At 42.8% G+C, this 15712-nt stretch overlaps 1 protein-coding gene across 14 annotated transcripts in view; it reads left to right on the forward strand.

Moving 5' to 3' along the window:
* The first annotated feature begins 6162 nt into the window (after positions 1 to 6162).
* Positions 6163 to 15712, forward strand: part of FUBP3 (far upstream element binding protein 3) — a 57952-nt gene continuing 48402 nt past the window's right edge. For 8 of the 14 annotated variants that reach the window (XM_075905889.1, XM_075905897.1, XM_075905896.1 and 5 more), the window contains exons 1-2: positions 6163 to 6324; positions 13231 to 13336. In XM_075905889.1, coding sequence (XP_075762004.1) covers positions 6238 to 6324; positions 13231 to 13336 — 193 coding nt within the window. In that variant the 5' untranslated portion in view covers positions 6163 to 6237. Of the gene's footprint in view, positions 6325 to 7409; positions 8097 to 13230; positions 13337 to 15712 lie in introns of all 14 variants that reach the window. The other 6 variants (XM_075905894.1, XM_075905900.1, XM_075905891.1 and 3 more) reach the window with 4 other exon arrangements.

Below are 15712 nucleotides of genomic sequence, written 5' to 3' on the forward strand. Positions count from 1 at the left end.
ATCCCCAAACTGAGGTACCTTTGAAGTCCTCATATAGTCCAGGATTCTTGACAGGCAAGATGCTCAGACTTTCAGAGTGCATCCTTGGACTGAGATATCTATAATCATAGCCAGGGCTTGACAAACGGTGGCGAAAACCGCTCTCCAGCCCCGTACTGCGCATGCGCAAGAGCCGCATTGCGCATGTGTAACCACCACCAAGGCGGATTTGAACCTGGGACCTCACTAGAGGAGCCTCTTCCCTCTGAGCTAAAAGCCAGCTGGCGCCCAGCTCCTGCTGTAGAAGTCTCTTGATCTTACCTGTTGCAGTGGTCTAGGTGCCACTTGCAGTACTCAGTAACCGCACTAGGTGTGTGGGTTACACATGCGCACCCTGCGAATGAACGGGGCACGTGGCTGAAATCTACTTGCCACAGGCGAGTAAACTGTAAGTTTGTCGAGCCCTGATCATACCTATTGAATACAAACACCTCACCACCCAGAGTCCTGCCACCAGGGCTGGATTAAGAAAGGGGCTTTAAGAGCTGCAGCCCAGGGCCCCAGGCTAATGGGGGCCCTACCAAAATTCCAAATTTTTTTGCAAGGCCCCCTTAGCCCATGGCCTGGGGCTGCAGGCACTAAAGGCCCTGTGCATTATCCAGTCCTGCCTGGCTGGGGGGAAAGGAGGCGGCACTGCAAGTGCCAGGGAAGCACTATCCCTGTGCTGCCCTCGCCTCTGCCAGCTTCACTCCCGCAGCTCCCATAATCTCTGCCAATGGTAGCTAGAGGGGGGTGGTACCTGCAGGCGAGTGCAGGACAGCACGGCCTACGCTGAGCCACCTGCTCCGCCCCTCAATGGGGAGCAGCCCCAGGTAAGTGCCCTGTACCTCCTGCTCCAGCTCAGAGTTCCCTCTTGCACCCTAACTCCCATCCATATCCTACACCCCAAACCGCTGCCCCACCCCAAACCTCCGCCTGCACCCTATGTCCCTAACTCGCTCTCAGACCTTGCATCTGCACCCCAACCTCTGTCCTGAGCTCTCTTCACACTCCAAACCCCTTGGCCCCAGTCTGAAGCCCCCTCCTGCATGCACCCCCAGTTGGAGCCCACATCCATCCTCCTACCTAAACCTGCAGCTCTCCCACACTCCAAATCCCTCATTTTTGGCCCTATCCCAGGGCCAAGGGGTCCCCACAAAATCAAATAGCCCAGACCTCCAGAAGAGTTAATCCAGCCCTGACTGCCACTTCTGAGAACCGTCAGCCACTGAGAACATACCCAAGTATAGTGACCCATGATGTCAGTATGACTGGTGTATCTCTCTACATGTCACAGTGCTGCATTCTCACACATTTCATGCTTCAATCTTTAGTCTCGTTTAACGCACATTAACAAATACAACTGGAAATTCTAATGCCAACAAGATGCAAACATTCCTTGCTAGCGTTACATTTAGCTTGCCCCTCACAGAATTGAAAGGGATTAAGGTGGCCAGGTAGTAGAGTTGCCAGGTGTCTGGTATTTCTGCCTCCTGTCCGGTAAAAATTCAGAAAATACCGGACACCTAAAATGTCTGGTATTTTCTGATTTTTATTCCCTGCCCGAAGGTGAAAATACCAAACACCTGGCAACCCTACGACACACTCAGCAACCGAGCCCAGCCCCTGGATCCCCCCCCTTCCCTCCCCGGGGCCCTCTGGATCCCCCCCGGACTGGTCTTGTGGTTGAAACAGAAAAACAAAATGGCTGCTGGCAAAAAAGCCTCTTCTTAAAGGGGCTATGATGATTTTTTTTTTTTTGCTCAATAACTGCTGTCAGGGTCCCTTTTTTTTTTTTTGGCACAACAACTTTGGTCTCCCCTTTTTTTTCTCAACAGAATTTTTTTCATTGTGGTTTTTTTTGGGGGGGGAGTGTTCGGTATTTTTGGTTAAACCATCTGACAACCCTACCAGGTAGGTCTATTAACTTCACACAGCTGCACCTGGTGGAGAAACTGGGGAGAATCTGGTCCTAATTCACGGGTAGGGAACCTAAGGCCCAGGGGCCAGATATGGCCCCTGGCTTGCCTGGATCCAACCCCCAAGGTTCAGGGGGCCCCCAGCATTGGGGAGCCCATGCTGGAGCACCAGCCCCCACCCCACCATGGAGTGAAACAAACAAAATCTACGCGGCTGAGTCCCCTTAGGCTCTGGTGTGCGAGGGAAATGTGGGGAGTGTTTGTTTCTCACTTGTGTGAGGCCCCCAAATGATTTTTTCTGTGGGTCAACTGCCCTTGACCCAAAAAAGGTTCCCTACCCCTGTAATTGCTGATAGTGCCCACCTGAGAAGGAACAGGAAGGGTCAGAATATAGTCCAGGAGCTGAGAACAGAGGAGGATGAAGGGAAGTAGGCTACAGTCACTCAGTGGAAGGAGGAGGGTAGTGCATTAGAGGCTTACACAGTATGTCTCAACCCCTGAATGGCTTGCAGCCCATGTGACAGCCTCGAGACCTACAGGTAGTATATGTATAGGCCTACTGAAGGGGGAGGGGGTAAAGAAGGCAGTTGCCCTCGGGCCTGGTCCCTTTAAATTGCTGTTGGAGCACCATGCTGCATGCTTTGTGCAGCTCTCAGGACTGGGAAGGGGGGGTGCATGTTGCACCCTGGGCAACATGGCGGGCTGGCTGCCCCTGGACTTGCCCCTTTTGGGACCACAGAGATGCTCCCCCACCCCTGTTGCCTAGGGGCTTGTGCAGGTTGTTGGATTCCCTGTATGTATATTATGTGGATGTAGCTCACAAAGCACACAGAGGAACTGGATATGCAGGGCAAAATATGCATCTGCTTAGGGCACTTGAAAATTTGGGGCATCCTTGGGTCTTAATATCCACCCACCTGGCTCTTCTTATCCCTGTTTTGTGGCTCTGCTTTGTCAAGAGAAGATCTAGTTAATTTAAAATTGAAAAAACCTGCCAGACCTAATAGCAGAACACTGCACCTGTAAAAGAACCATTCAGGTTGTAACGAAGTCATTTAATGGGCATTTGCAAGCCCCAGGGATATATTCCCAGTTTCTGAATTTAGTGTGTTAGTTGGCAAGGCCTAAGTTTAAAATTTTCTTTAAAATATATCATTAGTGTGTTGCTGAAGATCATAAAATCACACCTCTAAAAAAATCATCATTTCACACCCCACCCACTGGTGTGAGAGAGTCCACGAAAGGAGGGTCAAATACCTGGAAGAGCTAATTTCCAGGATGGCCAGGAGGAGGTGCCACCAGAAGTGAGTGGACCATATGACACCTGTCTATACTGGCATTTACAATCTTAATTAACACCTGTTAAAACATGACAAATTCCAGTGTTGACATCTCTTTTTAACCATACAGATTTTGACCTGGCTATTTTAGTGTCTCTGAACCCAGGAGTGCAACATAGTTTGGAATTCAACACACTTTTAATAGGCTTGGAATAGTTCTGCATCGGAAGCCAAATTCTTGGGATACATGCATGAGAGGAGATGAGGAAACTGGAGTAGTGGGAAGAAGACATGAGGAAACTGGAGTACTGGGAAAAAGAGAAAGATGTATTTTCACTGGAGATTCCAGACACACACACTATTAATTATTAATGTAATATGCCAACAATGCCCCTCTGACATGTACATCAGACCAGACTGTCTCTATGCAAAAGAATAAATGGACACATCAAACATTAAGAATGGCAACATCCACAATCCAGTTGGGGAACCTTTTTACCCTCCCTGAGCACAGTTTTCAAATTGCAAGTTGCCATTCTCAGACAGAAAAACTTCAAAAACAGACTGCAGAGAGAAACTGCTGAACTGGAATTAATATGCAAATTTAACACTCTGAACCAAAGTCTAAACAAACACATGGAGTGGTTCTTGCATTACAATAGGTAATTTCTCATTCAGGTACTCTCAACTTCTCAACACTGTTGGAGATGAGCCACATCTATTCTGATTTAATAAGCATTGATGTCATATTCCCATCTCTACATTCTTGTTTTCCCTCCCTCCTTCTTCCCCCCCTTCAGCATCTGAAGGAGTGAGTTGTAGTTTGTGAAAGCTTATACTCTAATACCCAGTGCTGTGTCTAGACTGGCCAGTTTTTCCGGAAAAACTTGCCAGCTGTCTACACTGGCCGCTTGAATTTCTGCAAAAGCACTGACTTCCTACTGTAAGGAATCAGTGCTTTTTGCGGAAATACTATGCTGCTCCCATTCGGGCAAAAGTCCCTTTTGCGCAAAACTTTTGCGCAAAAGGGCCAGTTTAGACAGATGAGATTTGTTTTGCGCAAAAAAGCCCCAAACGCGAAAATAGCGATCGGGGCTCTTTTGCGCTAAAGCGTGTCTAGATTGGCCACAGACACTTTTCCACAAAAAGTGCTTTTGTGGAAAAGCATCCGTGCCAATCTAGACATTCTTTTCCGAAAATGCTTTTAACGGAAAACTTTTCCGTTAAAAGTATTTCCGGAAAACCATGCCAGTCTAGATGTAGCCAGTAAGTTTGTTTGTCTTTTAAGTGCCACTGGACTCCTTGCTTTTGCTGAAACAGACTAACAAGGCTTCCTCTCTGAAACATTACCATTTGCTTACCTGGGATAGCTTGGAATAGGGATGTTTAGGTGGGTAGTAACCAGAAACATGCCAGGAGCGAGCAAGAATACTGGAAAAACATTTGGGAGTAGAGCAGAATTACTGGACATTCTTAGGCATCTTATATATCCTGAAATAGTAATTTAGGCTCATCTCAGCCTCGGATAGTATTCATGAAGGAAAAATACTCTTTCTCTGGGGGGTGGTTCTGTGCTCAAGGGTCCTACCATCCAAACATGGTGATTTACAATGCACAGGCACTAATGTAGTGGCTTTCAACCTTTCCAAACTACTGTAGCTCTGGCAAGAGTCTGATTTGTCTTTCACCTCACTTAAAAACGACATGCTAACAAATCAGATTTAAAAATACAAATGTCACAGCACACTGCTGTTGAAAAAAAATGCTCTAATTTTTATCATAAATTAAAAAAATAATCTCAAATATATTGTACTTACATGTCAGTGCAAAGATATGTAGTATAAACAAATCATTGTATGAAACTTTAGTTTGTACCGATTTGACCAGTGCTTTTTTTATGTAACCTGTTATAAAACTAAGCAAATTATCTAGATGAGTTGCTGTACCCTCTGGAAGACCCCAACATACCCCAGAAGTACACGTGCCCCACTGAGAACCACAAGTTTTTTTCTTTGTTTTGTTTTTAAGGGAACAGCAGAATTCACACTGCATCATCTTTCCACATTATGATTCCCCGGAGACCTAGACATGATTTGGGAGCCTTACTGGGACCTAGGGATTGCACAGACAAAAGTGTAGCAAGCTGAGAAACTCCATGACTACGTCTAGACTGGCATGATTTTCCACAAATGCTTTTAACGGAAAAGTTTTTCTGTTAAAAGCATTTGCGGAAAAGAGCGTCTAGATTGGCACGGACGCTCTTCCGCAAAAGCACTTTTTGCGGAAAAGCGTCCGTGCCAATCTAGACGCGGATTTGCACAAGAAAGCCCCGATGGCCATTTTCACCCTCGGGGCTATTGTGCACAAAACAGTTTTTAGCTGTCTACACTGGCCCTCTTATGCAAAAACATTTCCGGAAAAGGGCTTTTGCCTGAACGGGAATGTCGAAGCATTTGCGTAAGAAGCACTGATTTCGGACAGTAGAACGTCAGTGCTTTTGCGCAAAATCAAGCGGCCAGTGTAGACAGCTGGGAAGTTTTTGCGCAAAAGCAGTTGCTTTTGCGGAACAACTTGCCAGTCTAGACGCAGCCCCTGGGTGCCCATCTCTGCTGGCGTGGCATAAGTGTGTGATATTGATTAATAATTACGATGCTAAGGAGCAATGCTGTAGATAAGGGCAATAAACCGACAGGCTCTCCATGGGAGGGGTTTAGTGCTGGGTTAGGTCCACGCCACTGCCCCGCCTCATAGGGAGCCATGTGCAGCCACCCAGCCTGCAGAGCACGAGAAGCCCCGTCCCCGAGCATCAGCTGCACGCGCCGGAAGTAGCCTCATTCTGGCGGGGCGCTGACGTCATTGTGAAAGCTCCCTATCGGCTATGCTTGCTGTCTCTTTCCCTCTCTGTTTCCGGCGGAAGTCTGGGGCCTTTCCTTTTCCGGGTACGGGTGCCCAGGCGGCGGAGAGAGGCAGGCAGGACGGAGCGGTGGCGGCGGTAGCGGTGGGGGTGGCTGGCGCGTGTAATGGCGGAGCTGGCCCAGGGGCAGAGCGCGGCTCCGGTGGGGATTAAGTCCGAGGGCTTCGCCGACGCTTTGCACCGGGTCCGCCAGGTAACGGAGCCCGGGCACAGGAGGAGGCCTCTGCGCCGCCGCTAGGCCTCGGGGCGGGAGAGGGCGCGGGGCGGCCCGATTAGGGGGCCAGCGGGGCAGAGGGTGCAGCAGCCTCGCGCGAGGGGCGCAGGCGTCTGCGCCTCCTTCTGGGGAAGGGCCTGGGGTGCTCGCGCGGGGTCCTTCCCGGCCCGCCAGGGGCGGGAGAGCGGCAGGAGCAGCGGTGGGGGCCCTGGAGGCACCCTAGATGGCCGGAGTTGGGGCAGAGGGTGTGAGGAACCGGGGAGGCGAGGCCCGTGGCGCTCTCAGGCCTTGTCCACCACTTGCCCAACCTTTCTCTGTGAAAACTAACGCCCCGAGTTTGTGTCTGTGCAGCACTTTTCATCACCCAGGAGATGAAAGTGTTCCTGAAAACTGCCCCCTTCCCCGTAACATTTAGGAAGTGTGGGGTGGGAAATAGACCCTTACGCAGGGTGTATGCAGGCAAGGTTGAAGGAGGTCAAACAGCTGGAGTGTGCAGGTTCGGTGGGCTGTCTGAACATATAGTTACTTTCCAGTTCAGTGACTGAGTTTATAACCCAGAATAAGTGGCTATTTCTTTAAAAAAAATACGAATTTACAACACAGGAGGCCACTTGCATGAAAAGTTACCTTTAACATTTGGCACAGTTAATAAAAATAAGTATTCCCCACTTTTATTTAAAAAGGATACACTAGGCTAGTTTAGACAAATCAATTTTAATATTTAAGGGACCTACTATTATCATTTGGGAGTTGGCGTCCATCCCGAAAGAGGTGGTAAAGTGTAACTTCTGTGATTCTAGAACACACATTCAAAGATGACTGGAGAGGGTTACAGAAATCCAAACAATATTTCAGCACAAAATCTAGGGTTCCTGAGAAACTATGGTGCTCCCTAGCAAGGTGCAAGTTTATGAACATGATTTTAAAGACAAGGGACCACTGTTTTATCAGTTTTGCTAATTGTGCAAAATTCATTGCCGTGTATGTTCATTTTTCTCATTCCATATTTATCGCAGGTGTTAAATGCAACTTGTTCATTGTGGTTATTATTTACATCCCAACAGGACATAACATGGCTAACTACTAGAAGCAAGTCTTGAAGATTCTGTATGGTCTTACTGTCACTTTCCAGTATTACTGGGGTGGTGGGGGAAAAGATCTCCTGTTGCCCAGATACTTGTGTTTTTTCTTTAACTGAGAAGCTCCTGGAGAAATGAGTTGGATCATAAAACCTTTTTGAGCTATTGTTCTAATGAAATGAAAGGGCTCACCACTTTGTACAATTCACTCATAAACTAATATGGTAGCGAATATTGATTTTTATCTAATCTTCAGAGAATTGTGCAAAGACACTGGCAATTCTAGATAGCACATCTACTTTTTTTCAGAAATCCAAAAATTATTTGCCTCCTACTGCTTTTCAGCTGTTGATTCAAAACATCACATCTGTGTCATGTTTTGCAATATGCAATAGATAGTTCTCATCTGCGATGACCTAGACCAAGCTGCAAATCAGATTTTTCAGTGACTGTAACAGCTGTGTCGACTTGACTGTATGCTGATGACTGAGTCTTCCTGTTAGCATCAGATTGTTAATCTTTGGAGGCTGTTGTATTGTAGAGACGCATGTCATAATCTTGCTGACTTTTTACTGAAGGCCTCCAGCTGCAAAAATTCATTTTGAGTACTTGAGACTTTCTGCCTGTTCTGAAGTAATGAATGGATTTGATCTTGGACAACCTGCTGCTCAGGTGGAAGAAAAGTTTTTCATTATTTGCTCATCATGTATGGCATTTTGAAGGGAAACAGAGTACTGCATTGGAAACCTACTGAACTCACATTGAAATGCACCATTCACTGGATCAATAACAAGTTAAATGGGAAGGGGGAATTTCTGCGACTGCACCAACTCATGTATATAGTGAAAGTTGGTTGCTTACCTGTCCTATGTGGCTGCACTGTCAAATTTGTGACTTGTGGTAGGATTGTTCCACACACTCATATCCAGAGAAAATGGAATATAAAACTTTGCTGTAATCAGAGCCCTCATTAATTGTAAATTGGCTATTCTTTGCATTTTATAGGGGAATGAATAAATTGGTATCCCTTTACACTAGAATAACTCAGTATATTCTAGGCTATCTTTAAGTTTCCAACATCATCTGCTTCAAATGAAGTTTCCTATTTCTCTGATAAATGTGGGCTCCCTCATTTTTTTGTAGTTGTCACTGATTTTTCTATTCTGTAGGATGACTGTATGCTTCCTGGTTTGACAGCCTTATTCAGTATAATAGGGGAAATTGTTGATTCTGGGCAAAAAAATAGTGAACTTGGTCTCAAGATCTAGCTTAATGATTGTGAAGGGAGTTTAGTAATTGAGTACAAGTAGATTTGGTTCATGCGCAGGTATGATGGCACTAAATCGTCACTGAGGTCTCAGTGATCGTTATGCAATGAGGTATGTGGTGTTGGTTCACGTACTTGTGGGCATTTGTGTGCCTCACTACTCCAACAATCACAGTTGACACTTTAAGCATTGTTGGCATAGGGCAAGAATTGAATTGGGCAGAGACAACTTCTGCTGTCTTGTCCCTAGAAACGGTGACCAAGATCTTGATTGAAATTAGGGAAGTTTGACTGTACTTGTCCATGCCATACCCTATTCCGTAGATAAATGTAATGGGGTGGATTTCAGCAATATATGTTTTTATGAACGGTGTTCACTTTAATAAAAAAATAAAGCAAACCTTAGACCTGGTACAACTCAGCTCTGGCCCCTGGGTTACTGCTGTAAATGTATCTCTGTGGTTTTAAATTTAATTTTGAACTAAAACTGCATATAGGACTATTAAATCCACTGGAGGTCCATTTTCACTTCTTGAATGGGTCACAGTATTGTAAATCTTGGTTGTACCATCAGTACTGTGAGTGACTAATTTTCAGATCAGTACTCCTGGGTGATCAGCCTTAGTAACTTCATGCTTAGATATTGCTTTTTTATATTAATAGTATCACATTTCAGATTCAAACCTACAAAACCAAAAAAACCCACCCCTCCAATGTATGTTGAGGCTTTAAGATGTGTTCTGCCTGCCCTCCATACGGAGACTTAGATTAGTCGATTAATTTACATATGCATTAGCTAGCCTTCATATGGAGGCAGCTGATATTGTAATTTAGAATTGTATTGCTTTTGTGGGTTAGTACAGTTGTACTACTCCTTTAAGTAATGTAACTTGTATTAATAAATATTCCTGGTGATTCATCCCCCTTCCCTTCTTGACAGTCTCACCTTATAGTAAATCATTTCTATTTGAATGCTAGTCACCTTTCCACATGCACATGGTACTTTTGCTGTGAAGTGATTTGCATGATAATATTTCATCATACAAATCTTAATTTGAGAAACTAGCAAGATACTCACTAGCCAGAGATTTAAATGACAGTCATGTCAGTGATGTGCTTCAGTTAATGGCCTGGTAAGCTTTTGTCCTGCCAACTTTGGGCTCTGGGATTTTTATCGTGGGTTCTGTGTGTAAATTACATCTTTCATATCAGGTTCTGCCTTATAGGCCTTTTTTAAATAAAAAGGGTGGGAGAAATACTTGCACTACTCCTTTTGGAGCGAGATACCTCTCTGCCCCTTTTCCCCATTTCTAGTCTCCTAGATGAGGGAAAGGGGAAGTAAGGTCTCTCTCCTCCCTGGCATCTTTTTTTTTCTCTTGTAGTAGAGTCTCTTTGAATGATTTAATAGCTGATCTTTGCTGCCACAGCTAGCTTTCTGAGCTAATGTAACACAAAATTAACATTATTCTGGATAGTTTCACCACCCCTCGCAGGGTTCTGGATAGCAGCTGAGAAACTGATATATTATCATTCGTATTCTACTTGACAAACATGAGCAGCAGCAGAGGCACTGAAATTGCTTGAAGATTCAGGGCAATAATATTTCAATGACTTGTACTGTGTTAACATCTGAAAGATTCTGTTGTTAGCCATAAGCTAGAATCTTAGACTAAATTCTGTAGAAGTTGATTTTTTAGATCCCACCACACTTGCAATCAAAACTTTCATCTACCACACACTACTGGATTTTCAGTCCTTTCATAATATTGTAAAAGAAGGATACACCAGAGGCATAAATACAAAAGTCTAAAAGGTACAATTCACGTTTCACTGACTACTAGGAATACTTGAATTTTAAAAATAGTTTTATTTTTATCTTTGTTAATAAAATACATATAACTATCACTTTTTCCCGTGACTGTACTTCTTCAAATGTGTAGCTCAGGCTTTGAATGGCCAGACAAATCCCAAAAGCAGGACAATCATAGAAATAATTTCTGATTGTGTGCTATTTCTACAACACTTTAGAATTATACTGAATAAAAGCTTTTATATTGGGGGAATAGGGAATGACGTCTAGAGGGGTGAAAGCAGTAGCTAGCAGTACATTACTCAAGGTCATCCCTAGCCCTTATCTGACTGGCTGCTTGCTTTTGTTAATTTCCTAGCTTCAGCATGTTTCATTTATCTTCCTGCAAAACCTGTAGTAATAAATGTGGCTCTTTTTGTAACTTAAAGACAAATTAAAACATATGGTAACTGTTATATCCATTTTAAATGTTTCCTAGGCTTTACTTGGTAGTTTGATTTTGATTTTTTTTCTCTTGTGGTAAGTGATTGGACAGTGGTCTCTGCATCAGCAATCTTTAAAAATATATTTTTAAAATTTTCATAAGCTTTGACCAGCTTGAAAGAAATGTGCATGGTGAAAATACTAACTTTGAATTTTAATCTAGTTTCTGTGGGCCAAAATCTGCCCTAGATTGTGTATATTTCTTTTTACTCTTAGCAGGGTGGTTGGGAAATAGCACAGGAGTGCCAAAGGACAGGATTTGATCTATTTAAAGTATAAATTCAGTTGTGGAAACTGGAGGGAAAAAAAAAGAACAAAATAACTGTTAAAATGGGAAACTGTTCTCAGTGAACCTGTTAAAATATATCAGTAATGTGACAGTATGTTTGGACTGGCAGAACAACTATTGCAGTTTTGTGAATTATAAATTACTACATGGGAGCTATTAGTAGATTCCAAAGACTGATACTAATCTTTATTTTTCAGTCAGGGAGAGAAGACAGGGCTGAGCCCCCAGAGCACTGGGGTGGAAGCAGAGCTATGCCTGAGCTGGGATGGGCGGCTCTTTCCTGCTGCTCCTGAGTGCAGGGTGGGCAATAACCTTGCAGTTTTTAGTAGTGAAAACACACTACATTTAAGACCAAAAAGAGAAAATATATATATATATATATAAAATACACTTTTTAAAAAGACAATCTTTCTAAAAGCACACCAAAAACGTAAAAATAAAGGTTTCAGCTACCAGTTCAAGAGACAGATTGGATCCAATCTGTCTCTTGAACTGGTAGCTGAAAACTTTATTTTTACTCATTTGGTGCAAATTTAGAAAGATTGTCTTTTTAAATTTTTTTTTATATATATATATATATATATATATATAAAATAATTTTTTTTCACTATTGAAGTATTGCTTGAATGTAGATTACTTTAATAAAGCAACCAAGAGAGGGCTAGGCTAGCAGATGGAAGGAGGGCCAGAAACATGCCATGGTATGGAATATAGCAAATTATGTGAGAAGGCACCTTGAGACCCAGCACATATTAATGTGACCTCTAAAGTTGTATTTACATGAATTCCGTGGGTTTATTTGACACCCGCCATATCTGAGTTGTTTAGTACCAGTCTTAAGTAATTACAAAATTATGCAGAGCTGCATTATTCCACATATTAAAAAGAAGTGAGTGCTAAGCCCCTCCCTTTCTCTTCAGCAGGGTCTAGAAAAGATGCAATTTGGGTAACAGTTGCTTGTGTTTAATTTTTAGTTGTGCATGCAAGAGTACCGTCTCAGGATTACAAAAATCTGATAGAAAAAAGGAGGAAATCAAGAACTTGCATTCCTGATACTGTTACTTTTTTTTTTTTTTTTTTAAGAGGGGTGAAGACAACTGAAGGCCATTTTCATATAACAATGGCTTTTACTCTTTCAGTTCACTTTAAAAAAAAAATCCTAGTGTAGTAGAAATCCATGTTACAAAGAGCTTTCTACTTTACTGTGGGTCCTAGTTGTAGATGGGTGACTTTTCCTCTGCAGCTGTTGGTAGTGTCTGCAACTTTGAATCCTTGTAGATGTGTTGGAAAACTACATTTTAGAAACTTCTCTGGTTATATTTTTCCATCTCCTCTTTATCGTGGAGAACATCGGTGTAAAAAAAGATGCTTTTAATTTGTCCTTGTTGCTTATTCTCTACTGAAATCCCAATTAGTAATATTCTGATATCAATACTGATTGTATTGGATTTTTTTTCTGCTACTTATTCTCCACTGAACTAAATCCTCCATCTAACTCCTAATGCAGAGCCTGTTAAAATATTTTTCTGTGGGAAAGAATGAGGGGAACAATATGGAATAGGACATTTCAGCAATTATTAGGTTTTGCCTGAAGCATCATTTCATGTACTTCAGGCTGCTCTTTATTAACAAAAATCCCTTTGAAAATAGGGTAGTCTTGTATATTAAATATCCCCACATTTATTGGTTTTCTGGCTCCCCCTTTTTTTGGTATCTGTACACTTCTGTCTTTAATGAAGTTTTCCTTGCGACACCCCTATGAATTAAGACATGCTAATATTTCCATTTTACAGGTGACAAAATGAGGCAGAGAGACAAGTGACTTACTTGACACCACACAGAAAGTCTGTCACAAATCGGGGAATTAGACTCCTAAGTCCCAGCCTAGTACCAAAGAACTTAGTTGCTATAGCTGATATTTTAGGTATGCTAATTTTTTTTTAATCTACTTCAACAGATTGCTGCTAAAATTGGAGATATTCCTCACTTGAATAATTCCACGCCACTGGTGGACCCCTCTGTCTATGGTTATGGAGTACAAAAAAGGCCACTGGATGATGGAGGTAAGCTGGCTATTTTTTTTACAATAGTTATTGTGATATAGCTTTCAGGTGTGGTCATCTGTGGACATGGAACTTGGGGATCAGTTTTGCATTTGTCATAAAAGTATCTGAGATTAGTGGACAACTATGTGTAGAGATTACATAAGAATTCCTGTGCTGTTTAGCCTTGCTCAGTGTATACATCACCTTTTTTACTATATTGATAAAATGATACGTTCTACAAGTAATATTATCAGTTTGCTAGTTTTTAGAGAATTACATTACTTAGCCAAGTATTTAACAGTTGTATTGTAAATGAAGCACTGTTGTGTTATAGGGACATTGTACATGTTACAAAACGACAGTTGCTGCCTGAAATTACTTATAGCCTATGTACAATACCATTTACTGTTTTATAGCTATAAGATGATTGGCAAGTATAACGAGCAGCAGTCACAGTACAACAGCTGGTTATGTATGCATCTTAGCACAGACAAGTTTTAAAGAGAGACTTGAGAGGAAACTGATATGGATATTCCTAATGGGCAGGTTATTTCCTATGCTTCCACTAAAGTATTTCTTAAACCTTTCTCCGATGTATGTGGTTATGGCCGTGGTTTGAGTCACAATACTGGACTAGAGAGACCCCCTTGTCTGATCCTTATGTTGCATTAATATTCATTTGTTTAAAATATCCTTGTGAATAACTAAACTGAAGGCCTTCAGTGAAACTCAACCACACTCTGTCCTTCCATAATTGACTTGAGAAGGTAGCTGCAAAGTCAAAAATGAACCAGTGTAATCCAGAAATGATCAGGTACAATTTGGGGTGCATCAGCATTAGTGTTGAGAATATCTGAAATAGCACTTGTATGTTGAATATTGTGTACTGGTGTGGAGCAGATGCAGCCCCACATGACTTAACCAGGTTTGAACAGTTTGCTGGTTATCTTTTGTAACCAAGATGGGCCTCTTCAGAGTGTTACTAGTTTCCTAGCTAGACTAACCAAAAGTTTGTGTTTGACTAGACCGTAAGTGCTTACCACATACACTTTGACCCAGGTAGAACTGTAATAGTCTCTCTTTCCTTGCCAGTAGTTCCAGGCTTCATCTCCCCTGAAGATTGCATTCAACAAAAACACATGTCTGATTATGGGCATATATGTCTAATGAGGGTTCCTCCATTACAGAATTATGCTCCTTACAGTGCTCAGTGATAAGGCCTCACTTTTCTTCAAGTGAGAGTTGAAAAATATTTTTACTTCAGTGAATGTAAGAATGGTCTGACTCAGCATGGCTGATCGTCATCTAGCCCAATATCTTGTTTTCCAACAATGGCAGGTACCAGATGCCTGAGAGGGAATGAATAGATGCAGTGATCCATCCCCTTTTGTCCAGTCAGAGGTTAATGGGCATGTGGCTGTAGATGGTCAGGGAGGCAAACAGCCATTGATGGACCTATCTTCCATTAACTTATATATTTCTTTTTTTGATCCAGTTATACTTTTGGCCTTTAAAACATCATCTGGTTGACTATACTATGTGATATGTTTGGTTCTAGTGTCGTGAATGGGTAAATAACGCTTCCTTGTTCACTTTCTTCACAGCATTCGCAGTTTTATAGAACTGTTTCTTATTGCCCCATAGTCTTTTCCAAGGTGAGCCGTGTCAGTCTTTTAAGTCTCTCCTCCTGTGCAAGCTGTTCCATACCCCTAATAATGTTTGTTGCCCTTCTATGCACTTTTTTTTTTGTTGTAGAAGGGACAACCAGCCTCGAATGCAGAATTTGAGGTGTGACATACCATGGATTCATATAGTGGCATTGTGATATTTTCTCTTTTCTTTGTCCTGAGGCAGAGCTTCAGAAACTTGATTGCATCATGACCTTATCTGACAAGAAATATTATTTCATGACCCAAGAAGGGGGCTCAGGCTTCTGCCCTGCCTGAATCCTACTGTCCCGGGTTGGGGGGACAAAGCCTGAGCCTCGCGCTCTGGGCAGTGGAGCTAAAGCTGAAGCACAAGGCTTCAGCCACACTTAGTGCTCTGAACGCAGGCTCCCTATCATCAGGGCTAAAGCCCTTTGACTTTGGCCCCAGGTGGTGGGTCTTGGCCTTTGTCCCTAGCTCCTAGCAAGCCTGATGACTCCATTCCAAGGGGGTTGTGACCCACTTTGGCATCCTAAACCACAGTTTGAGAACCACTGCTCTAATTGATCCTAACATGTTTGCTTTTTTCACTGCCTCTCCACATTAAGCAGATATTTTCAGAGAACTATCAACAGCTCTTTCTGGAGTCGTACCAGTTAATTTAGAATCCTTTGTTTTGTGTTTGGGTTTCTTTTTCCAATATGCATTACTTTGCATTTACCAGCTTTGAATTTCATCTGTCATTTTG

The sequence above is a fragment of the Pelodiscus sinensis genome, chromosome 22 (genome assembly GCF_049634645.1).
Source record: "Pelodiscus sinensis isolate JC-2024 chromosome 22, ASM4963464v1, whole genome shotgun sequence".
NCBI lineage: Eukaryota > Metazoa > Chordata > Testudines > Trionychidae > Pelodiscus > Pelodiscus sinensis.